The sequence below is a fragment of the Schistocerca nitens genome, chromosome 12, assembly GCF_023898315.1.
Source record: "Schistocerca nitens isolate TAMUIC-IGC-003100 chromosome 12, iqSchNite1.1, whole genome shotgun sequence".
Lineage (NCBI taxonomy): Eukaryota > Metazoa > Arthropoda > Insecta > Orthoptera > Acrididae > Schistocerca > Schistocerca nitens.
The window spans coordinates 17,949,525-17,974,794 of NC_064625.1; the positions used below are offsets into that span (position 1 = coordinate 17,949,525).

Genomic DNA, 25,270 nt, shown 5'->3' on the forward strand with positions numbered 1-25,270 from the left:
TTTTTTAAATACAGAAATCAATGCCATGGATTAATCAATGCACAAGCACTTATTTTGTTAGTGTGTATAAAAAACAGTTCATTATTACGGTAAATTTGCAGCCTTTTGGCCAAGCTGACAATTACATTTTTAGGCACAATATTTTAAATACTGTCCAAGTCTTCATCTGATATTGTGAGCTATAGCCTCTGAACTTCAAACTAGACCATTAATCATCAAAAATCATGCACAACTATGGAACCGTTAACTTGACTAAGAAACTGGAATTCAATCATTTTGACTACACCTCAACAGCTGAAAGTTCATTTTATTTAAGCGCAATAATACTGTGCTCTAACACTGCTGACACACCATAGCTTACGCAAATGCTATTTCTGAAAATTATCAATCTCACAACTAGTGAAAAATTGTGTTATCCTCTGAGACATGCACGATTCTTCTCGATCTCATGTGGCATCACATTATATCAACAAAAACATGACAACCGTGTCCTTTTTCTCAGATTTCCTTCATTTATAAATATGTTGATGTTATCAGTAAAAGTCCAATAAAAACAGAACCACATTCAAAAATTCACTGTTCGGATTCCAAAATGTGTAGGTTCCTTACCTTGGCTAATCAGATATCCATTCAGGCTGCATAGTCACTTGATTTTTAGAACATTCCCTTAATGGATAGGTGACATTCTTAATGACAAACCTTAATTATTTTGTGAATCATATTGGCAGGTAACAACGGATATTTAACGTCTGTGTGAAAGCACGCTTAATAACTAATACAGAAATGTTTAAAATACAGATGTTAGTTTATACAAAGAATAAAATATATAGCAAAATAACAAAACAATAATGACTACAATTACTTTTGATTAAAAGAATACCTTCAGGTAAATAGCAGTTTCAAAATGTACACAATCCTTCAAGATTCTCACTTCCAAAGAAAAGGTGTACAAAATAAAAGTTGTGTCTTATTTCATAGCTTGTAACCATCATCACATCAAAATGCTCTTTAATTTATGGTTAGAACAAGCAACTATACTTTCTGATATTTAGCAGGAGGCATCACCACATGAACAAATTCAGAGTGGCTGATAATGCTTAATTGTAACGATCATTATGGCTGTCTCACATATCAAGAAACGTTCATATGTTCTTTTGGAAGTAACGTGCAGAGTTTACAAGTGACATCACAAAGTTATGATGCAGGTATCTGAGGCAGACCAAATTCATCCACAGGTACACCATCCTGAAAAAAGAATGGAATTTTTGTCACAGGTGGTAAAGAAAAGCAGTCATTCAGAATTGAAAAACAGTATTTCTAAATAAGATGTATTTGTGAGGTACAATCATCATGTATTGTTGACACCCTTAAGCAATATTCTAAAATGGGACACACAAGTGATTTGTAAGCAGCCTCTTTTGTAGAATAATTCTATTTTATCAGTATCCGGTAGAATAATCCTATTTTATCAGTATCAAGTTCAACACTCAAATATTGTCTGACACCATCGTGATCTTATTTAATCTGATATGAAAAATGGAAGCGGTGGTATTTAAGAAATGTTTGTGCTGTAGTCATTGTATACCTCATTTAGGAAATCCAAATATCCATACAGATTATAAAAATGGATGTATTTACATGCATAGTGTGTAAATATCCAATACATGAAATATACAGGGTGATTCTAATTAAAGTTAAGGTTTCAAACCACTGTAAAAGTAACGTCACTGGTCAGAACGATGTCAAAGTGCAACGGAATATTATCGGAGGAGGAGGGAAAAAGTATGGCAGAAGAAAAATAAATAGTTACAAATGTAGCAATAGACGGCGCTGTAAGCATCATAGTACAATAGTGGTCGACTACAAATGACAAATGAATCACACAACAATGCCTAAGGCATACATTTGACACTAACCAAACTGTTCTACTCAGTGTGCATGGGTGTACAGGTGTGATACTGTTAGTTACGTAATCCCATCCACCACAGCAAGGTCATATCACATCATATGAAAAAAATCTGTTTTTAATTGTCCTGAGGTCAAAAGCTGCATAAAAAGCATCATTCACATCAGTTTTAAATTGTCCGAGGCCAAAAGCTGCATAAAAAGCATCCATCACATCGGTTTTTAATTCTCCTGAGGCCAAAAACCGCATAAAAAGCATAAATCAAAATCAAATTGGATTATTAATTTCCGCATGACTGGCGCAAAACATGTTCAATATGCTGTCCACCATTTTCTTCAACAAGTTGAAAACGAGAAACAGCATGTTCCACAACTGATCGAAGTGTTTCTGGGGTCACATTCAGAATATGTTGTGCAATGCGTGCCTTCAATGCAGCTAAGTTTGCAATCTGAACACTGAACACAACATCTTTCAGACAGACCCACAGCCAGAAGTCACTTGGATTAAGATCAGGTGATTGGGACGGCCAGACTGAAGGGAAATGGCAGATGATAATTCTAGCATTTCCAAAATGGCACTTCAGCAGCTGCTTAACTGGATATGCAATGTGCAGAGGTGCACCATCGTGCATAAAAATGATCCCATCCACACATCCATGCTGTTGGAGAGCTGGAATGACGTGGTTGCGCAAAAGGCACTCATAGCGCTTACCAGTGATGGTACAGGTAACAGGACGAGAAGCACCTGTCTCTTTGAAAAAATATGGCTCTATGATAAATGATGCCATAAACCCGCACCACACAGTGACCTTTTCAGGATGAAGTGGTACTGGATGATTTGTGTGTGGATTTTCTGTTGCCCATATTCGACAATTCTGTGTATTGACATACCTGTCAGATGAAAGTGGCCTTCGTCTGTCCACAGAATCTTCCACAGCTAATCATTGTCCACTTCCATGCAAGCAAGAAATTCTAAAGCACAGGTCTCTCTTGCTGGCACATCAATAGAAAGCAACTCGTGCACATGGGTAATTCTGAATGGATAGGAAAGAAAAATGTTTCATAGGATTTTATGCACCATGTTCACGGGTATGTCCAATGTTTGGGCAAGTCTCCGTGCACTGCATGTTTGCACTCCAGCACCCTTCTCGTCCTGCATTGCTGTGGTCACTGCTTCCATTGGCGTCGAATCAGTTTGTTTCCTCCCTCTACCAGGTTGCACACCAAAAGAACCTGCCTTTTCGAATTTCTGAATCATTTTCTCCAGACCCATGGCAGTCATTGGACCAACGCCTTTTTTCAAACCCTTCAATGTACGGAACTTCTGCAGAACGACATGTGCACAGTCATCATTCCTGTAGTAAAGCTTTAGAAGCAAACACAATCCCGCACTGACACAGTCATGGTGAGTGTCGCAGATGCAAAAGGAGGAAAAGATATGTACCCAGCGTGTTTATACCAACTTCAATTGGTCGTGTGCATGACAGATGTCTTCATCTATGTAATCTGGCACCATCGCCATATATTGATCAATTTCCACACTTTTTTTTTCTGCCATGCTTTTTCCCCTTTTCTGATAATATTCCATTGCAATTTTACGTCATTCTGATCAGTGGTGTTATTTCTACAGCGTTTTGAAAGTTTAACTTTAATTATAATCACCATGTACAATGAATACAGCACGAATGTATGTACGTCATGCATGATGCAGCGGTTTTCCATGCATCTCAGTTTTTTATCTCCTGAATTATGATAGGTAGGTGGCTCTTACCCCCACAGCAATTGTTGAATTGTTGCCTGACAGTATGGAAGATGTGTACCAAGTATGGTTGAAATCAGTCCAGTGGTTTGGGAGGGGTGTGTGTGTGTGTGTGTGTGTGTGTGTGGGGGGGGGGGGGGGGGGGTGTCGCGCGAGCGTGTATTTCTGTGCAACTAACTATTTAACTATTTGCAATAAATTTCGCAGACAGTTTCCACATACGCCGCTAGATCGTGGTATCACACACCGTTCAGGAGATATGACATCATAAACACTGAGATGTGTGAAAACCTGCCACACTGCGCATGGCGACCAACTATTCACAACACATTTTGCAGACAGTATCCACATATGCAACTGAATGTTCATATACAAATATATCATTATACTACAAACAGTTCAAGAGAGACAATGTCATAAACAATTAAATGTGTGAAAAAAATGTTTTAATACATCTATTCTTTATTACTAAGACACTCCTACAGTCAAGTCAGCTTAAGGAAATCCCAACACCTGGCAGCGCTTTTGAAAGTTTTCAGCTGCGAAGTGCAGATGGCTCTAGAAGAAAACAATAGTCAGCTATAGAGCTAAGAAGAGGCATGGCACAGGGATGGTTACAAAAAATTTGGATGCCGTGCTTATACATTTGTTTATTATACATATTTCTTTATACAAATATTTCATAACTTCAAAGGTGTTTTCACGGATGCATGAAAATGAAATTTTCTCGATATTACACAATAAAGAAAGTTCACTTTTTGTTTTCGTTTCTAAAAGAAAATTGGGGAAATTAATAACCAGGCAATGCTGGGTCTGTCGCGTAGTATGATACGAGAGGTGAGATTAAGGCACACAGCGTAGCATCAGCCTTCAAACTGTGTCAACGTAGCCTTCCATACCTTCCCCTCCTCTACCACCCTCTTCATCTCAGAGTAACATTTGCACCCAGTGGCCTCAGTTATCTGTTCGGTATATTCCAGCCACCTTGTTGATCCAGTGGGGACCTTCTCATTTCTTATCCGCCCAGCTAGTTTTCAACACCCTTCTACAGCATCATATCTCAAATGCTGTGATTCTCTTCTTTTCCAATTTTCCCATAGTCTGTGATAATTCCATACAATGCTGTACTACAAATGGACGAGGTGTGACAATAAAGAAACCGAACTCACACTCTAACTGTTTATTGAAAAAGCTTACACAACTGAAACGTCTCATTCAATGTATTCTGCTCCCAGATCGCTGCACTGCTCCTTGTGAATTTGCCATTGTTGGAAGCAGTGCTGCAAATCTTTTCCCGTTATGCTGTTGAGGAGTCTCGTCGAATTTTCCTTAGTTGCATCCACAGACTCTAATCTTGTTCTTTTGAGTATGGATTTCAGTTCTGGGAAGAGAAAGAAGTTGCACAGTTCTAAATCAGGTGAATACATTGGATGTTCCATCACTGGAATGTTGTTTTTTGCCAACAACCTCTTCACAGACATCCGTTACAAAATGGCACATTGTCCTGATGAGGAACCCTGGGGCGATTCTTCCACAGGTATGGTCTCCTTGGTCACACACATTCATGTAGGGTCTTCAGAACAGTTACATAATAAGCTTGACTGACTGACTGACCTGCAGGCCTCTAATCAATGAAGAAAACGACAACTGTCACCAAACCTTTGTTGTGCCCAAATCATCATAAAAAGTCTGTCTAACAGTTTCCTCATTGATGCAGGCAAGTTCTGAAATTGCTGGAATGCCCAGGCAGTGGTCTTCTCAAACAATTCTACTGACCACCTTCCAAGTGGAAGAATGGCCCAATTTTGTATCTTCAATGTCTTCCCTACTGTCCTTGAACTTCTTAACTCACTTGAAAACTTGTGTACGAGATAGACACTGATAACCATAAACGTGTTTCAACAAATCTTAAGTTTCTGTGGCTGATTTTCCAAGTTTTGTGAGGAATTTGATGTTAACATGTTGTTCACTTTGGAGCATAGCATAATTCTGACAGAGCTCAGGCACACGGCCTGTTTCTAAGAAGGTTCACAGCCAGACTAACCACAACAGCAGCGTGAAATTTTGCACACGCGTCATGGGAGTCCCAAGGTTATTCCCCACTCTCCTTTCTGTCATCAATACAGCTAGAAATATGCACAACAACCAGTCCAGTTTCTTTATTGCCACACCTCGTATATTCTCGGAAATTTCCTCCTCAAATTAAGACCAATGTCTGATACTGTTTGTCCTCCTCCTTTGTCTGTCATGTGTCACTTTGCTTCAAAGGTATCAAAATTCCTTTGCTTTACCTACTACAGGGTACCAAATTTTTATGTTCAATTTATTTAATCTCATTTTTGCTACTCCTAACTACTTTCATCTTTGGGATACCGTGTGCTCAGTAGGTTTCATTATTCTCAACAGGGCCTGTAATTTCCCCTCCCTTTGACCAAGGATGGCAATGTCGTCGTCATATTTTATTATTGATATCCTTTTTATTATTGATATCCTTTCGCAACAAACTGTTGCCTCATCAGGAAAGAGGGAAGGAGAGGGAAAGACGAAAGGATGTGGATTTTAAGGGAGAGGGTAAGGAGTCATTCCAATCCCGGGAGCGGAAAGACTTACCTTAGGGGGAAAAAAGGACGGGTATACACTCGCACACACACACACATATCCATCCACACATATACAGACACAAGCAGACATATTTAAAGACAAAGAGTTAGGGCAGAGATGTCAGTCGAGGCAGAAGTGCAGAGGCAAAGATGTTGTTGAATGACAGGTGAGGTGTGAGTGGCGGCAACTTGAAATTGGCGGAGATTGAGGCCTGGTGGATAACGGGAAGAGAGGATTTATTGAAGAGCAAGTTCCCATCTCCGGAGTTGGGATAGGTTGGTGTTAGTGGGAAGTATCCAGATAACCCGGACGGTGTAACACTGTGCCAAGATGTGCTGGCCGTGCACCAAGGCATGTTTAGCCACAGGGCGATCCTCATTACCAACAAACACTGTCTGCCTGTGTCCATTCATGCGAATGGACAGTTTGTTGCTGGTCATTCCCACATAGAATGCGTCACAGTGTAGGCAGGTCAGTTGGTAGATCACGTGGGTGCTTTCACACGTGGCTCTGCCTTTGATCGTGTACACCTTCCGGGTTACAGGACTGGAGTAGGTGGTGGTGGGAGGGTGCATGGGACAGGTTTTACACCGGGGGCGGTTACAAGGGTAGGAGCCAGAGGGTAGGGAAGGTGGTTTGGGGATTTCATAGGGATGAACGAAGAGGTTACGAAGGTTAGGTGGACGGCGGAAAGACACTCTTGGTGGAGTGGGGAGGATTTCATGAAGGATGGATCTCATTTCAGGGCAGGATTTGAGGAAGTCGTATACCTGCTGGAGAGCCACATTCAGAATCTGATCCAGTCCCGGAAAGTATCCTGTCACAAGTGGGGCACTTCTGTGGTTCTTCTGTGGGAGGTTCTGGGTTTGAGAGGATGAGGAAGTGGCTCTGGTTATTTGTTTCTCTACCAGGTCGGGAGGGTAGTTGCGGGATGCGAAAGCTGTTGTCAAGGTTGTTGGTGTAATGCTTCAGGGATTCCGGACTGGAGCAGATTCGTTTGCCACGAAGACCTAAGCTGTAGGGAAGGGACCGTTTGATGTGGAATGGGTGGCAGCTGTCGTAATGGAGGTACTGTTGCTTGTTGGTGGGTTTGATGTGGACGGACATGTGAAGCTGGCCATTGGACAGGTGGAGGTCAACATCAAGGAAAGTGGCATGGGATTTGGAGTAGGACCAGGTGAATCTGATGGAACCAAAGGAGTTGAGGTTGGAGAGGAAATTCTGGAGTTCTTCTTCACTGTGAGTCCAGATCATGAAGATGTCATCAATAAATCTGTACCAAACTTTGGGTTGGCAGGCCTGGGTAACCAAGAAGGCGTCCTCTAAGCGACCCATGAATAGGTTGGCGTACGAAGGGGCCATCCTGGTACCCATGGCTGTTCCCTTTAATTGTTGGTATGTCTGGCCTTCAAAAGTGAAGAAGTTGTGGGTCAGGATGAAGCTGGCTAAGGTAATGAGGAAAGAGGTTTTAGGTAGGGTGGCAGGTGATCGGCGTGAAAGGAAGTGCTCCATCGCAGCGAGGCCCTGGACGTGCGGGATATTTGTGTATAAGGAAGTGGCATCAATGGTTACAAGGATGGTTTCTGGGGGTAACGGATTGGGTAAGGATTCCAGGCGTTCGAGAAAGTGGTTGGTGTCTTTGATGAAGGATGGGAGACTGCACGTAGTGGGTTGAAGGTGTTGATCTACGTAGGCAGAGATACGTTCTGTGGGAGCTTGGTAACCAGCTACAATGGGGCGGCCGGGATGATTGGGTTTGTGAATTTTAGGAAGAAGGTAGAAGGTAGGGGTGCGGGGTGTCGGTGGGGTCAGGAGGTTGATGGAGTCAGGTGAAAGGTTTTGTAGGGAGCCTAAGGTTCTGAGGATTCCTTGAAGCTCCGCCTGGACATCAGGAATGGGATTACCTTGGCAAACTTTGTATGTGGTGTTGTCTGAAAGCTGACGCAGTCCCTCAGCCACATACTCCCGACGATCAAGTACCACGGTCGTGGAACCCTTGTCCGCCGGAAGAATGACGATGGACCGGTCAGCCTTCAGATCACGGATAGCCTGGGCTTCAGCAGTGGTGATGTTGGGAGTAGGATTAAGGTTTTTTAAGAAGGATTGAGAGGCAAGGCTGGAAGTCAGAAATTCCTGGAAGGTTTGGAGAGGGTGATTTTGAGGAAGAGGAGGTGGGTCCCGCTGTGACGGAGGACGGAACTGTTCCAGGCAGGGTTCAATTTGGATAGTGTCTTGGGGAGTTGGATCATTAGGGGTAGGATTAGGATCATTTTTCTTCGTGGCAAAGTGATACTTCCAGCAGAGAGTACGAGTGTAGGACAGTAAATCTTTGATGAGGGCTGTTTGGTTGAATCTGGGAGTGGGGCTGAAGGTGAGGCCTTTGGATAGGACAGAGGTTTCAGATTGGGAGAGAGGTTTGGAGCAAAGGTTAACTACTGTATTAGGGTGTTGTGGTGCCCGATTGTGTTGATTGGAATTTTGAGGTTTTGGAGGGAGTGGAGCTGGAAGTGGGAGACTGAGTAGATGGGAGAGACTGGGTTTGTGTGCAATGAGAGGTGGTTGAGGTTTGCTGGAAAGGTTGTGAAGGGTGAGTGAGTTGCCTTTCCGGAGGTGGGAAACCAGGAGATTGGATAGTTTTTTTGAGGTGAAGGGTGGCATGCTGTTCTGATTTGCGGTTGGCCTGTAGGAGTATGCTCTGAATAGCTGGTGTGGATGTGGGAGAGGAAAGATTGAGGACTTTTATTAAGGATAGGAGTTGACGGGTGTGTTCATTGGCTGAGTTGATGTGTAGGTGAAGGATTAGGTGGGTGAGGGCAATGGATTGTTCAGTTTGGAACTGGTATAGGGACTGATGGAAAGAAGGGTTGCAGCCAGAGATGGGAACTTTAAGTGTGAGGCCTTTGGGGGTAATGCCAAATGTCAGACAAGCCTGAGAAAATAAAATATGCGAGCGTAATCTGGCTAGGGTGAAGGCATATTTGCAGAGGGAATGTAAATAAAACTTAATGGGGTCGTTGTGGGGGTGTTGTGAGGGTGACATGGTATTAGAAGGTGGAAAGTGTAACATGAGGTTGAAATGAAAATGAAAGAACAGCATGCCACCCTTCACCTCAAAAAACTATCCAATCTCCTGGTTTCCCACCTCCGGAAAGGAAACTCGCTCACCCTTCACAACCTTTCCAGCAAACCTCAACCACCTCTCATTGCACACAAACCCAGTCTCTCCCATCTACTCAGTCTCCCACTTCCAGCTCCACTCCCTCCAAAACCTCAAAATTCCAATCAACACAATCTGGCACCACAACACCCTAATTCAGTAGTTAACCTTTCCTCCAAACCTCTCTCCCAATCTGAAACCTCTGTCCTATCCAAAGGCCTCACCTTCAGCCCCACTCCCAGATTCAACCAAACAGCCCTCGTCAAAGATTTACTGTCCTACACTCGTACTCTCTGCTGGAAGTATCACTTTGCCACGAAGAAAAATGATCCTAATCCTACCCCTAATGATCCAACTCCCCAAGACACTATCCAAATTGAACCCTGCCTGGAACAGTTCCGTCCTCCGTCACAGCGGGACCCACCTCCTCTTCCTCAAAATCACCCTCTCCAAACCTTCCAGGAATTTCTGACTTCCAGCCTTGCCTCTCAATCCTTCTTAAAAAACCTTAATCCTACTCCCAACATCACCACTGCTGAAGCCCAGGCTATCCGTGATCTGAAGGCTGACCGGTCCATCGTCATTCTTCCGGCGGACAAGGGTTCCACGACCGTGGTACTTGATCGTCGGGAGTATGTGGCTGAGGGACTGCGTCAGCTTTCAGACAACACCACATACAAAGTTTGCCAAGGTAATCCCATTCCTGATGTCCAGGCGGAGCTTCAAGGAATCCTCAGAACCTTAGGCCCCCTACAAAACCTTTCACCTGACTCCATCAACCTCCTGACCCCACCGACACCCCGCACCCCTACCTTCTACCTTCTTCCTAAAATTCACAAACCCAATCATCCCGGCCGCCCCATTGTAGCTGGTTACCAAGCCCCCACAGAACGTATCTCTGCCTACGTAGATCAACACCTTCAACCCATTACGTGCAGTCTCCCATCCTTCATCAAAGACACCAACCACTTTCTCGAATGCCTGGAATCCTTACCCAATCCGTTACCCCCAGAAACCATCCTTGTAACCATTGATGCCACTTCCTTATACACAAATATCCCGCACGTCCAGGGCCTCGCTGCGATGGAGCACTTCCTTTCACGCCGATCACCTGCCACCCTACCTAAAACCTCTTTCCTCATTACCTTAGCCAGCTTCATCCTGACCCACAACTTCTTCACTTTTGAAGGCCAGACATACCAACAATTAAAGGGAACAGCCATGGGTACCAGAATGGCCCCTTCGTACGCCAACCTATTCATGGGTCGCTTAGAGGACGCCTTCTTGGTTACCCAGGCCTGCCAACCCAAAGTTTGGTACAGATTTATTGATGACATCTTCATGATCTGGACTCACAGTGAAGAAGAACTCCAGAATTTCCTCTCCAACCTCAACTCCTTTGGTTCCATCAGATTCACCTGGTCCTACTCCAAATCCCATGCCACTTTCCTTGATGTTGACCTCCACCTGTCCAATGGCCAGCTTCACACGTCCATCCACATCAAACCCACCAACAGGCAACAGTACCTCCATTACGACAGCTGCCACCCATTCCACATCAAACGGTCCCTTCCCTACAGCCTAGGTCTTCGTGGCAAACAAATCTGCTCCAGTCCGGAATCCCTGAAGCATTACACCAACAACCTTGACAACAGCTTTCGCATCCCACAACTACCCTCCCGACCTGGTAGAGAAACAAATAACCAGAGCCACTTCCTCATCCTCTCAAACCCAGAACCTCCCACAGAAGAACCACAGAAGTGCCCCACTTGTGACAGGATACTTTCCGGGACTGGATCAGATTCTGAATGTGGCTCTCCAGCAGGGATACGACTTCCTCAAATCCTGCCCTGAAATGAGATCCATCCTTCATGAAATCCTCCCCACTCCACCAAGAGTGTCTTTCCGCCGTCCACCTAACCTTCGTAACCTCTTAGTTCATCCCTATGAAATCCCCAAACCACCTTCCCTACCCTCTGGCTCCTACCCTTGTAACCGCCCCCGGTGTAAAACCTGTCCCATGCACCCTCCCACCACCACCTACTCCAGTCCTGTAACCCGGAAGGTGTACACGATCAAAGGCAGAGCCACGTGTGAAAGCACCCACGTGATCTACCAACTGACCTGCCTACACTGTGACGCATTCTATGTGGGAATGACCAGCAACAAACTGTCCATTCGCATGAATGGACACAGGCAGACAGTGTTTGTTGGTAATGAGGATCACCCTGTGGCTAAACATGCCTTGGTGCACGGCCAGCACATCTTGGCACAGTGTTACACCGTCCGGGTTATCTGGATACTTCCCACTAACACCAACCTATCCCAACTCCGGAGATGGGAACTTGCTCTTCAATAAATCCTCTCTTCCCGTTATCCACCAGGCCTCAATCTCCGCTAATTTCAAGTTGCCGCCACTCACACCTCACCTGTCATTCAACAACATCTTTGCCTCTGCACTTCTGCCTCGACTTACATCTCTGCCCTAACTATTTGTCTTTAAATATGTCTGCTTGTGTCTGTATATGTGTGGATGGATATGTGTGTGTGTGCGAGTGTATACCCGTCCTTTTTTCCCCCTAAGGTAAGTCTTTCCGCTCCCGGGATTGGAATGACTCCTTACCCTCTCCCTTAAAATCCACATCCTTTCGTCTTTCCCTCTCCTTCCCTCTTTCCTGATGAGGCAACAGTTTGTTGCGAAAGCTTGAATTTTGTGTGTATGTTTGTGTTTGTTTGTGTGTCTATCGATGTGCCAGCACTTTCGTTTGGTAAGTCACATCATCTTTATTTTTAGATATATTTTTCCCACGTGGAATGTTTCCCTCTATTATATCACACTCCCCCCAATCAGTTGTATGTGGTAATGATGCCAGACTGACGAGCAATGACCAAGAACCAGTTGAATGAGCATCATGGTAGCCACTTCCTTTGTGGATGAGTTACATTTCCTTAAGACTATTCTTCCTATGATCTAAATCTAGCATCTGCTTTTCCTATAATTTGTTTCATGTGGTTTTCCACACCATCTTTCTACATATTTTATGGTAGATATTGTTTACAGAAATTTGTCATCAATAGTGTAGAAATTCACTAGCTGTATGTAGCGGATTTCTTTTTCTATGTACCTGCGATATGTTACATTTATTTATGTTCAGGTTCAACTGCTGGAGCCTGCACCATTCATCAATTCTCTGCAGCTCACTCTGCAAATAGGTAATGTCTTATGGCATTGCTACTTTCTTATAGACAACCACATCACCTGCAAACTGTCTTAAAGAGCTTCCAACACTTTCTAATAGATCATTTATATACACTGTAAACAGCAGTAACAGTCGTATTTCACTTCCTTGGGGTACTTCAGAAATTATCTTTGTGTCTGTCAATTTTGTTCCGTTAAGAGCAATGTTAAGAGTAGCATGTTTAGTTCTATCTACAAAGAAGTCTTTAATCCACAGGAAAACCTGGTCCAATACTCAAAAAAAACTATGTTTTTCACTAAACGGCAGAGCGAGTTGTCGTCAAATGTCTTCCTGAAGTGACGGAACACTGAATCAACCTGAGCACTGTTGTCTACAGTGATATGGATCTCGTGGAGGAACAGAGCAAGCCAAGTTTCACAAGATATCTGTTTGCAGAATCACAACAGAAGGTGGCCTAGTTTTGAACCATTCTCCCTTCCAGTAATCTCCAGCAGCTAATCAAGTTTCGTCTTCTTCCGTACATCTTGCCAGGAACAGGGCTGGACAGCGATTAACACACTGAGGCAAACTGCTACATGGGCCCCACTTCAGTGGTGATACAATCTTACTCACTGTTGTTTGCAGCAATACTTTGTAAGCCTTGGCAATGTGAAAGGTTTCTGTCCCCTCACAGCTGCCAAGCGTATGCAAACCTTGTCCTCGTGCGTGTTTACTTCAGTTATCGTTCTCTGCACAAAAGTACCTTCCAATACGTGTACTACAACTTCCTTGGAAGAACTTTGGTAGAAAACTACAAGGCTCTGGTGGCAGATCTACTGCAGTGCCATTAGTGATTACTAAATATCACGAACTTGAAAGTCCTTACACTCAAATCTGGGTTTAATTATCGACCACTGGGGTTCTTTAAGGAAGAAACACGAGGAAATTTAGAAGAGTAAATAATTTTGAAGAGTAAATAAAAGTAGCTCGAATGAGGACTTCATCAGGCACTGCATGCATCACAACCGCCGTGTCAGTGTTATCAACAAAGGAGGGTCACCACTGGTCGACGAAATAGACGTCTTTATTTCTGTTGCAAATTGGTTTCAATCACTACCTGACCATCATCAGGATTAGTATTGAAGCTCCATGGACTCATAAATACAAGCAGTAAGACTGCAATATCTGCACATGTCAATGAAGAGTACTTGTCATTTGTACCTTCTTGCCTGACAAGTACTCTTCATCAAACAATGAAAACTCCAGGTAGGAATATCAACAATGTAGGAAAAGATGATTGCTACTTGCCGTAAAAAGACACAATAAGTTGCGGACAGGCACAATTAAAAGACACATAAAGCTTTGGGCCACAACCTTCATCAGCAAAAGAGAAACACATACCACCATTCATACACATAACCAAGCACACCTCATGCTCATATGACCACCAACTCTAAGAGCTTTACAAATGAGTTTTGTCAAGTATTTCACCTTAAGCTTGAAACAGTCTAAGTGTTCTTATTATGAAACGCTGGACAGATATAGTCTGGGTAATTTGCACTCCATTTTAAGCAAAAGCTAATTTTTCACGCATCTAAGTGTTTATGACATCAAACCTGCTTAACTATATGTCGTACACTGTTATAATTTTGTAGGTATACTCAGTGATATATATGAATACTGTCTGCAAACTGTATTACAAATAGAGTATGTGGTAAAGTAATAAATTAAAATGTCATGCCTGATGTTGAAGTTTTACTGAATGAACAGTAAAAATGTTTTAACTGAGAAAAATTTTTCATTTCATCCTTTTTTATCATACAGGTTTGAAATTACATCTAATGTTTGTTGAAAGTCTCTAAGTGCTACAATTCTCAAATAGTGGATGAATAAAGTCTAGGTATTTGTGCGCCATCAATTACGCTGCGTCAAGACCAACACAGTTTCTAACTATAACATTCACATTATTGCCTTAAACTTTTAATATAAGATGATTTCTCTTAATGAGCAGATTGTGACACATTTTAAATTTGTCAATCATTACACAAAAAATGGAAAATAAAATTTTTGTTGACCGTGGAATCCATTAAAATAGGCAAACTGCAATTGGTACTGTGATAGTTGCATACAGGAAGAGGTCCCCACAGGTGGGATCAACTTTTCGAAACCATCTGTATAGTGATGTAGATTAGGGTCCCAGATATCCCAACCTGTTGCCATTCACCCCAGTGGACTATCATTTATAGGTAATCAACAAATGTAAACTTTATAATTTCGTGTTATGTTACAGAGCCTTAAAATAGACAGTCCTAATTAGAGTGTCATTTTAGCATAGTGTTCAATGCACATCTGTAATGTGCAGAGGGTTATGGATCCAAATTTTGGTAGGTGCTTCAAAACTTTTTTAAAATTGTTATTGCAATGATTTTGTTAGTTATTTTTACTCAGTTACTTGATTTAAAAGCATTTTTTTAAAAATTTTTAATCTTTCGTCACAGCACTCCTTTAGTCAGCATATCAGCTTTGGCATTTGCTCTTACTTTTTCTTCCTAGCATTCCGTTTTCATTTGGAATGTCCACTACTCCACACTGTTTCAACTACCTGGGTGACACTGTGTCATTACTGGAAGTACTACGAGCAACCACCTGTAAGATCTCTGGGCCTTTTTTCGAACTCCTGGCTGTGGGTCTGAGTTTCAACTTGCAGAAGACCAAATTTTTTCAACCATTCCTCGAGTATCTGCGTCACACCGTATCATGGCAGGGCATCCAACTCCTGGTGATTCTTCTCAGGGCCATTACAGATCTGCCCTGTCCCTTGTCATTGCAAGAACTGCAGGATTTCCTGGGTACAACTGCCTATTACACCAATTCATTCCCAGGGTGTCCACAACTGACCACCCCCTCCCTCTACTTCCACCTTTGTCTGGTTCCTTTGTCTGGTCTCCACCATGTGACCAAGCCATCACCATGCTGAAGGATCGTCTCAGGTTGACACAATGTGTAGCTACTTTTGATCCCACCAACGCATTGGTTTTGGCTATGGGCACCTCACACTATGGTGTAGGGGCAGTCTTTGCCCATTGCAATATAGACACCTCAGAGTGGCCACTGGTATTTCCATCCAAAAATCTCAGTCCAGCATAGGTCCACTACTATCAGGTCGAGAAGGTGGTTCTAGCTATTGTGTATCAGGTCATCAAATTTCAAGTTTTCTTGTATGGCGCCAAATTTCAAATCATTATGGACCAAAAGCCGTTAGTTTCTGCCTGGGGCCCCAATAAGATGGCTCACAGGCTACAGCAGTATGTCTTGCACCTCTCCAAATACCACTACGACATCCATTTTTGCCCCACTAGGTACCAAGAAAACGCAGATGCTTCATCCTGGCTGCCAGTCGGCCTGGCTCTCGAGTTTGAGAGAAGTTCGTATATTTTCATTTGGATATCACCTGCCGCCAAGCGGTACACGGGTTTCTGATCACTAGTACCCAGGTCGCTGAGGCTACTGCGTGTGATCCATCCTCAAAACAGGTCATGCCACTTGTCCAGCAGGTTCGGCTGTCTCATCCCCCGAGCCAGGATTATAACCCATTTCATAACTACTTCATGTGTTGTGTCATCATCTCTCGGTCTCAGATGGGGTCCACCTCCTCTCCATGGACTACAAGGCTCCCATGGTAGTTATTCCTGGAAGATTGCCACAAAAGGTCTTGCAGCTGTTACGTGACTGTTGCTGGTGTGTTTCCTGCACCAAAGCCTTGACTCGCAAGCATGTACTGGACTGGCATTAACAGGGAGCTGTAGCATTTGGTTGCAGACTGTCCCCAGTGTGCTAGTCAACAGATGGCTCACAAGGCTTCATTCTCCCGATAGCCTGTAGCTATGTAGCCCTGGGAACACATCCATATAGATTTGAAGATCCATTTCTGGACGTGTTTAACCTGATTGTCAGTGATGCATTATTGTGTTTTCCGTACACGGTCTAGCGCTTCTCAGTCACTACCGAAATCACTATTTTTCCTCTGGGAGGACTCCCAGTTACTCTCGTTTCCGACAAGGGACCTCATTTCCAGTCCATGGCACTTTGTGATTTCTGTACACGGTCAAGCATTGGCCATGTTTGCTCCCCTTCCTTTCACCCCCAACCTAATGGGGAGGCAGAGCGTATGGTTCACACAGACTCAGATGAAAAAATATCTGCAGGAATTTTCCACAGAGGAAGCATTAAGGGCTTTTACAATGGCCAACCAGACGACTCCTACTAGTTCCCATTAACACTGCCGACTTTCTCCACAGGCACCAGTCACAGGTGCTGCTCCATCTGGAATCTCGCTCGCCATCATGTTCTGCTGTACAGAGTTTCCCACCAGGCACGGAAGTCTGGGCACGTGGTTTTGTTTGGCACCCGCTCTAGTGACCGGCAATCATTGTGCGTCTGAATGGCCACAGTGTTTACACCCTCTGGACTAGGGATCAGGAGGTCCGGCACCATCGAAATGAGCTCCGAGTCTGGGTAGACACACACTCCCTCCCATCCTGGCCACATCACTACCTTCGCTGGTGCCCCAGTCGCTGGGTGCCACCTATCCACTGGTGTTCCAGCCTCATCTTCTGCCTGCGTCAGTGCTTCTGCCTGAGGAGGTTGAGTGTCCACGGCTGCCAGTGGTGGACCTGGCACCATTCCAGTCAGTAGAGGTGCCCCTCGCAACCTCCATCTGTGGCGGAGTCACCTCCACCTTCCCACTGCTGCCAGACACTGCAGGGAATCCCAGCTTGGACTGCCTGTTACCAGTCCTGTTGTCCCTTGCTCAGGTAGGGGTTCATCAGGGCACTCCCTGTACTGGCCACTTTCACCTGTATTCTAAGGTGACCAGGAGTTGCTCTCCTATCTTGCTTCCACGGACTGGAAGCCACCCACACATACCCATCACCCGCACTGTGCCCGTGGAAGCAGCAACGATCAGTGACCGATAGGGGATGGGCATAGTGACCCATGTAGATTCCACACCCGTAATCCGGACACACAGTCATACGCTGCACCACAGGAGCCTGAAGATGCTACCACAGCAGAGGCCGCCACCACTCTCGGATGAGCATGCAGCCTCTCCTCTGGGAACTCTACTGGCTGGCTGGCCGGCGGCTGATAAAGAGTGGACCCGGCCAGCCTCGCTAACATTCGTATGTCGACATTCAGCCTACATTTATCGAACTAATAGTGCAGCCACTCCGTGGCAAGTGTGTTCTCGTACAAGTGTTCTACACTTAATAAAGTGTTGTGTCTGTTATGATCTGTGTGTTTTTGTGGTCAGAATAAGTACTTCTTCATTTCTTGTTGGATCTACAAGTTTCAAGTGATCTTTCTGAGCCCTGCCCATCTTGAGTAATGTGCTAAGAGAAGTACTAAATGTTACATATAAAAATTAGAATGCTACACTGAGCGATATAAATACTAACCGGCAGTGAAACAGAGGACTTACAGTAAAAAACACAAAGTTATGCCAGACTTATTGCACTCTTCACACCTAGTTAGTATAAACCTTCTCATCCATATCTACTGAAATTCATAAACAGGAACAAAAAATGCAGCTGGAGAGTTCTGATTATTTTAGGTATAGAACCTGTGTAACATAACTTGCATTTACCTTCGCAAAAAGTGACAATGATATCTTCTTTACAAACATTTTCAATATCAGACAAATAAGTCAATTTTTACAAAAAATACTGCTCTTCAGGCAGAAGTTCCTGCAAAACAGTCCAGAGTTACTTGAAAACTGCTTCAAGAGAAGCAACAAACAATAGAATGTCAAAGTTGTATTGACTAAGATAATGCTTAAAAAAAAAAAAAAAAAGAAAAAAAGAAAAAAAAACACCACACATAAATGACTGTTGCTTCAATGATTTACACTAGTGACAGAATGGGACTTCATAAAAAATACTACTGTGCTTAACAGGAGTTAACCGCAAGTTTAGTATGTTCATAGACATGAGTAACTTGGTAATTCTTCAAAACTGCTTCCAAGTTAGCTACTATTTCATATTACAACTCCATGAAGTCACCATCAGAAATAAATAATGTTTTAAAAAAGTGTGCTGAGGAGTGCATTTCCAGCAGTAATATAAATGATTCCCAGTTATACTCTTAGTCTTTTTGTAAGCCGTAATATGGCAGATCTTAACTCAGACACATTTTGCTTTCAGTTAATAAAATCTTTAGTGGGCATAATGAAATATAATTCACATCATAATCCTTAAGTATTGTGACTTTTAACCTAGTAAGAGACACTAGCTAACAAAGAAGCAGTGATCTGATTCCTCCATTACTGGCTTCATCTGGTTAAGGCCATTTCCTGGGGAAGCTGTATAGTATGAATTCTTATGAGATTCATGAAAACACAGGACAGCAGCAAAATTTGCGATGTGTATTACTTCAATGAACATTCAAACAAATGAGCTACATGGACTGTGAATCACTGCTTTATAGCATATGTTGACATTCACTTGCTTATAAAGGGGCTGGTGCATGGCACACAGAAACATTTAAAGAGTTAACACTAGCTTTCGAGTGCCTGCTCTTTTTCTAGTAGGAGAGTATGCGCGTGCGCGTGCACACGCACGCACAGAGAGAGAGATCCAAATATATACACTCATGGTAGCAACAAGCAACAACTTTCACTGTTGTCACGCGCACGTACATTTGGGTGTCTTTGTGAATGTGTGTACTCTTACTGGAAGAAGAACAAGAGCTTGAAAGCTAGTGTTAATTCTTTTCTATTAAGTGCTTCTATGTACCATGCACCAGTCCTCAATGCGTGAATGGTTGCCGTTTCCTTATTTTATGTATTTTTCAATCCAGGAATTTCCATATAGTTATACGTTGATGTTCATCATTTTTGATGCATTGTATTGACAGTGAATTACAGCTACAACAGAAGACAGCAGAAAACTGGTACATTGGATAACTATAATAATTTTGTTCCACTGTGTTTAGACAAAAACATGTGAGGCACTGAGAACCATAGGGGCCTGAAACACACCACCATCAACCCCACATTTAAGTGCATATCAGAGGAACCAGTAAGACAGCTTTATGTGAATGTTCATACATACAACGTGGGTCTACAGCAAAGATAAACCTGACTTACCATAAGATCAACAGACGTCGGAAGCATGAATAAATGCAAAAATCTCACTACTGATGATTATATGCTTTAGGCCCTTGTGGTTCCCAGTGCCTCATTTATACACTGTAGTTTCAACTTTAGTTGTTAAGACATCCTGAGAATATTTCCTTGTATCTAATACACAGCATCCATCATTTAGTTGTCTACTATATATAGGATATACTAGGCACTCAAGGCTCAAACACGTGATGCGTGTTCAGAAACTACTAGAAAGGATACAGGAAGAACTCGCACTGAACAAACATTTCAGCCTTGTAACAAGTACAGGGTAATCAACCATTAACACAACTGCTTTGTGGCATGCAGCCAACTGGCAAGGTCAGCTGTTGTGCCTGATGTGCGGGTGAGGGGAGGTCCATAGTAAACACAGTACAGTTTGTCGCACCTGTTATTTCTAATATACCTAACATGAACACTTAAAAAGAAAAGTAATTAATCACGCATGTTAAGCAAGGAGATACTAAACTGCCTCCTTCCGTTGTCCATGCATTTATGACACATGCTTGGGAAATTACTCATTATACTCTGAAATTCCCTATGAGAAATAGGAGTAATTTCTTGACAAATGTTAATTTTAATCTGGCCCAGATTATACCGCTGATGGAATCATTAGGATTCTGGGTGCAGCCATAAAGGCATTCTTCAATAGTCTTACATCTGACAAACCTCTGAAAGTTTTTCTTTGGACCTCTAATATGTCAAAAGGTACAGATAGTTTGTGAATCAATTTCTCACAATTTTGCTGTACTCTGTTGTATTTGCACCATGAATCACTTCCTTCTTTTGAGGAGAAGTGAAACAAAATTGGGCCCACAGCTTTTCCTTCTTCAATGCTACAAACTTTTGCGTGATACCATGCCATAACAATTTTGCATTTTATCTACGATGGATTCTGTGAGTCTATTATTACCATTGAATCCTCTGCCACCTTCCAATTTCTTTCTCTAGTATGCAGTTTTCAGTCGTCACAGCCTCGTACCCAATCGTTTTTGTACATGACCTATGCACTCCAGGTTAGTGATAGTTACATTTTCTCCATATAGCTTCTCTTCTTCAACTGCTTTGAAAGCTTGGAATCCCCACCTCCTACATAACTTGTGAATCTTACCTTCTTCGACTGCTCAGATCCTTGAAAAATGGTCATGGCCACACAGTGTTTTGTTTAAATGAATGAATAAACAAGAAATAAGGCAATAATACATGAAACAAACAGAAACTGAAAACTTTCAAGATTTCACCTGGAACAAAGCCCCTTAATTACGGGAGGGGGTGGGGGGTGTGGTGGGAGGGGGGAGGGGGGGAGGAGGAGGGGGAGGCGATGGAAGGCACAAAATGCGTCTCACATATCCCCTGTTGTTAATTTTTTCCTGGAAGGACAAGAGGCCTATTATTCTCTCCACACTAGTAGCACATCACAATCCTATTTTTTGATTACGCAGTGGTGCCTTGTCTTCTGTGAATATTTATGTGACTTGTAGGTTTCCTTTCAAGAACACTTCCTGTTTCCTGAAATTTATTTATCAATCGATCAATCGTACTCCGATTAGGAACATGAAGAGCAGGCAATTCCTCCTGAAATAAAATCCTTACTGCATGTGCTGATTCAGTGCTCACATAGGAATTGTATATGAATACAATACTCTTATTTTATCATTTCACTTGAAATGCTTTCGCTCAGTACACAGTACTGCATAACCTAACAAACGTGCTACCTGCACAAGGTTTCTACAGAAACAAAGGTCTCGCAGTGGATGGGAAACACACTCCCTGCCAAAACAGCTGTGAGGAAAAAAATCCCTTCAGGCAGTTGTGTTACGAATTGATCACCCTATTTTTCACATATGGTAAAGAACTAAATTATGGGTACTGTGCTTTAAATACAAGAGCAATATCTCATCAAACTGATATTGTTTACTTAAAAAATTTTCATTGGGCTAATGTTTTAAATGAAATACTTGGTCAATTTTCAACTGACAACATTGCTTCTGGGTGTATTTCTAAAAATATTACAGACATATTCTGTCTCAGTTCTACACTCAATTAATAGCTACTTCCATTGCTTTTTCTTCACCGTTCCATGAAAGCTGCGCCTCTTTTGAACTTTCTCAGCTCTGCTTCACTTCTATCATTGCCCAACAACATTTTAATTTACCTGCACCACATCAAACAATCATTTTAATAATGGCTTGACCATTAGCTTGTTCCCTCCTAACAAAAGCTGCTGTACTTCTGTAACAGAAACTGCTTCTTCAGGACAAGTGCAACATTACTGATGAATTTCAATGGTCAATAATTAATTGTGGATTTAAGAATTTTGTGTTGCATTAAACTGTTTGTTGGAACTCAATCAGCTAATGTAACACAAAGTGCTGATTACTGGCATGTTTTTGGTATTTCATACCTATTCCCCCCCCCCCCCCCCAATGAACCATGGACCTTGCCGTTGGTGGGGAGGCTTGCGTGCTTCAGCGATACAGATAGCCATACCGTAGGTGCAACCACAACGGAGGGGTATCTGTTGAGAGGCCAGACAAATGTGTGGTTCCTGAAGAGGGGCCGCAGCCTTTTCAGTAGTTGCAAGGGCAACAGTCTGGATGATTGACTGATGTGGCCTTGTAACAATAACCAAAACGGCCTTGCTGTGCTGGTACTGCGAACGGCTGAAAGCAAGGGGGAACTACAGCCGTAATTTTTCCTGAGGGCATGCAGCTTTACTGTATGATTAAATGATGATGGCGTCCTCTTGGGTAAAATATTCCGGAGGTAAAATAGTCCCCCCTTCGGATCTCCGGGCGGGGACTACTCAAGAGGATGTCGTTATCAGGAGAAAGAAAACTGGCGTTCTACGGATAGGAGCGTGGAATGTCAGATCCCTTAATCGGGCAGGTAGGTTAGAAAATTTAAAAAGGGAAATGGATAGGTTAAAGTTAGATATAGTGGGAATTAGTGAAGTTCGGTGGCAGGAGGAACAAGACTTCTGGTCAGGTGATTACAGGGTTATAAACACAAAATCAAATAGGGGTAATGCAGGAGTAGGTTTAATAATGACTAGGAAAATAGGAATGTGGGTAAGCTACTACAAACAGCATAGTGAACGCATTATTGTGGCCAAGATAGATACGAAGCCCACACCTACTACAGTATTACAAATTTATATGCCAACTAGCTCTGCAGATGACGAAGAAATTGAAGAAATGTATGATGAAATAAAAGAAATTATTCAGATTGTGAAGGGAGACGAAAATTTAATAGTCATGGGTGACTGGAATTCGAGTGTAGGAAAAGGGAGAGAAGGAAACATAGTAGGTGAATATGGATTGGGGCTAAGAAATGAAAGAGGAAGCCGCCTGGTAGAATTTTGCACAGAGCACAACATAATCATAGCTAACACTTGGTTTAAGAATCATGAAACAAGGTTGTATACATGGAAGAACCCTGGAGATACTAAAAGGTATCAGATAGATTATATAATGGTAAGACAGAGATTTAGGAACCAGGTTTTAAATTGTAAGACATTTCCAGGGGCAGATGTGGACTCTGACCACAATCTATTGGTTATGACCTGTAGATTAAAACTGAAGAAACTGCAAAAAGGTGGGAATTTAAGGAGATGGGACCTGAATAAACTGAAAGAACCAGAGGTTGTACAGAGTTTCAGGGAGAGCATAAGGGAGCAATTGACAGGAATGGGGGAAAGAACTACAGTAGAAGAAGAATGGGTAGCTTTGAGGGATGAAGTAGCGAAGGCAGCAGAGGATCAAGTAGGTAAAAAGACGAGGGCTAGTAGAAATCCTTGGGTAACAGAAGAAATATTGAATTTAATTGATGAAAGGAGAAAATATAAAAATGCAGTAAATGAAGCAGGCAAAAAGGAATACAAACGTCTCAAAAATGAGATTGACAGGAAGTGCAAAATGGCTAAGCAGGGATGGCTAGAGGACAAATGTAAGGATGTAGAGGCCTATCTCACTAGGGGTAAGATAGATACTGCCTACAGGAAAATTAAAGAGACCTTTGGAGATAAGAGAACGACTTGTATAAATATCAAGAGCTCAGATGGAAACCCAGTTCTAAGCAAAGAAGGGAAAGCAGAAAGGTGGAAGGAGTATACAGAGGGTCTATAGAAGGGCGATATACTTGAGGACAATATTATGGAAATGGAAGAGGATGTAGATGAAGATGAAATGGGAGATATGATACTGCGTGAAGAGTTTGACAGGGCACTGAAAGACCTGAGTCCAAACAAGGCCCCCGGAGTAGGCAACATTCCATTGGAACTACTGACGGCCTTGGGAGAGCCAGCCCTGAAAAAAAACTACCATCTGGTGAGCAAGATGTATGAAACAGGTGAAATACCCTCAGACTTCAAGAAGAACATAATAATTCCAATCCCAAAGAAAGCAGGTGTTGACAGATGTGAAAATTACCGAACAATCAGTTTAATAAGTCACAGCTGCAAAATACTAACACGAATTCTTTACAGACGAATGGAAAAACTAGTAGAAGCCAGCCTCGGGGAAGATCAGTTTGGATTCCGTAGAAACACTGGAACACGTGAGGCAATACTGACCTTACGACTTATCTTAGAAGAAAGATTAAGAAAAGGCAAACCTATGTTTCTAGCATTTGTAGACTTAGAGAAAGCTTTTGACAATGTTGACTGGAATACTCTCTTTCAAATTCTAAAGGTGGCAGGGGTAAAATACAGGGAGCGAAAGGCTATTTACAATTTGTACAGAAACCAGATAGCAGTTATAAGAGTCGAGGGACATGAAAGGGAAGCAGTGGTTGGGAAGGGAGTAAGACAGGGTTGTAGCCTCTCCCCGATGTTGCTCAATCTGTATATTGAGCAAGCAGTAAAGGAAACAAAAGAAAAATTCGGAGTAGGTATTAAAATTCATGGAGAAGAAGTAAAAACTTTGAGGTTCGCCGATGACATTGTAATTCTGTCAGAGACAGCAAAGGACTTGGAAGAGCAGTTGAACGGAATGGACAGTGGGTTGAAAGGAGGATATAAGATGAACATCAACAAAAGCAAAACGAGGATAATGGAATGTAGTCAAATTAAATCGGGTGATGCTGAGGGAATTAGATTAGGAAATGAGACACTTGAAGTAGTAAAAGAGTTTTGCTATTTGGGGAGCAAAATAACCGATGATAGTCGAAGTAGAGAGGATATAAAATGTAGACTGGCAATGGCAAGGAAAGCGTTTCTGAAGAAGAGAAATTTGTTAACATCGAGTATAGATCTAAGTGTCAGGAAGTCGTTTCCGTTTCTGAAAGTATTTGTATGGAGTGTAGCCATGTATGGAAGTGAAACATGGACGGTAAATAGTTTGGACAAGATGAGAATAGAAGCTTTTGAAATGTGGTGCTACAGAAGAATGCTGAAGATTAGATGGGTAGATCACATAACTAATGAGGAAGTATTGAATAGGATTGGGGAGAAGAGAAGTTTGTGGCACAACTTGACCAGAAGAAGGGAT

At 42.6% G+C, this 25,270-nt stretch overlaps 1 protein-coding gene across 1 annotated transcript in view; it reads right to left on the reverse strand.

Moving 5' to 3' along the window:
- Positions 1-849: 849 nt before the first annotated feature.
- LOC126215348 (charged multivesicular body protein 5) overlaps positions 850-25,270 on the reverse strand; it is a 53,394-nt gene continuing 28,973 nt past the window's right edge. Inside the window, exon 5 of the mRNA XM_049942034.1 lies at positions 850-1,245. Within this exon, the coding sequence (XP_049797991.1) occupies positions 1,195-1,245 (51 nt within the window). The 3' untranslated portion in view covers positions 850-1,194. The remainder of the gene's footprint in view (positions 1,246-25,270) is intronic.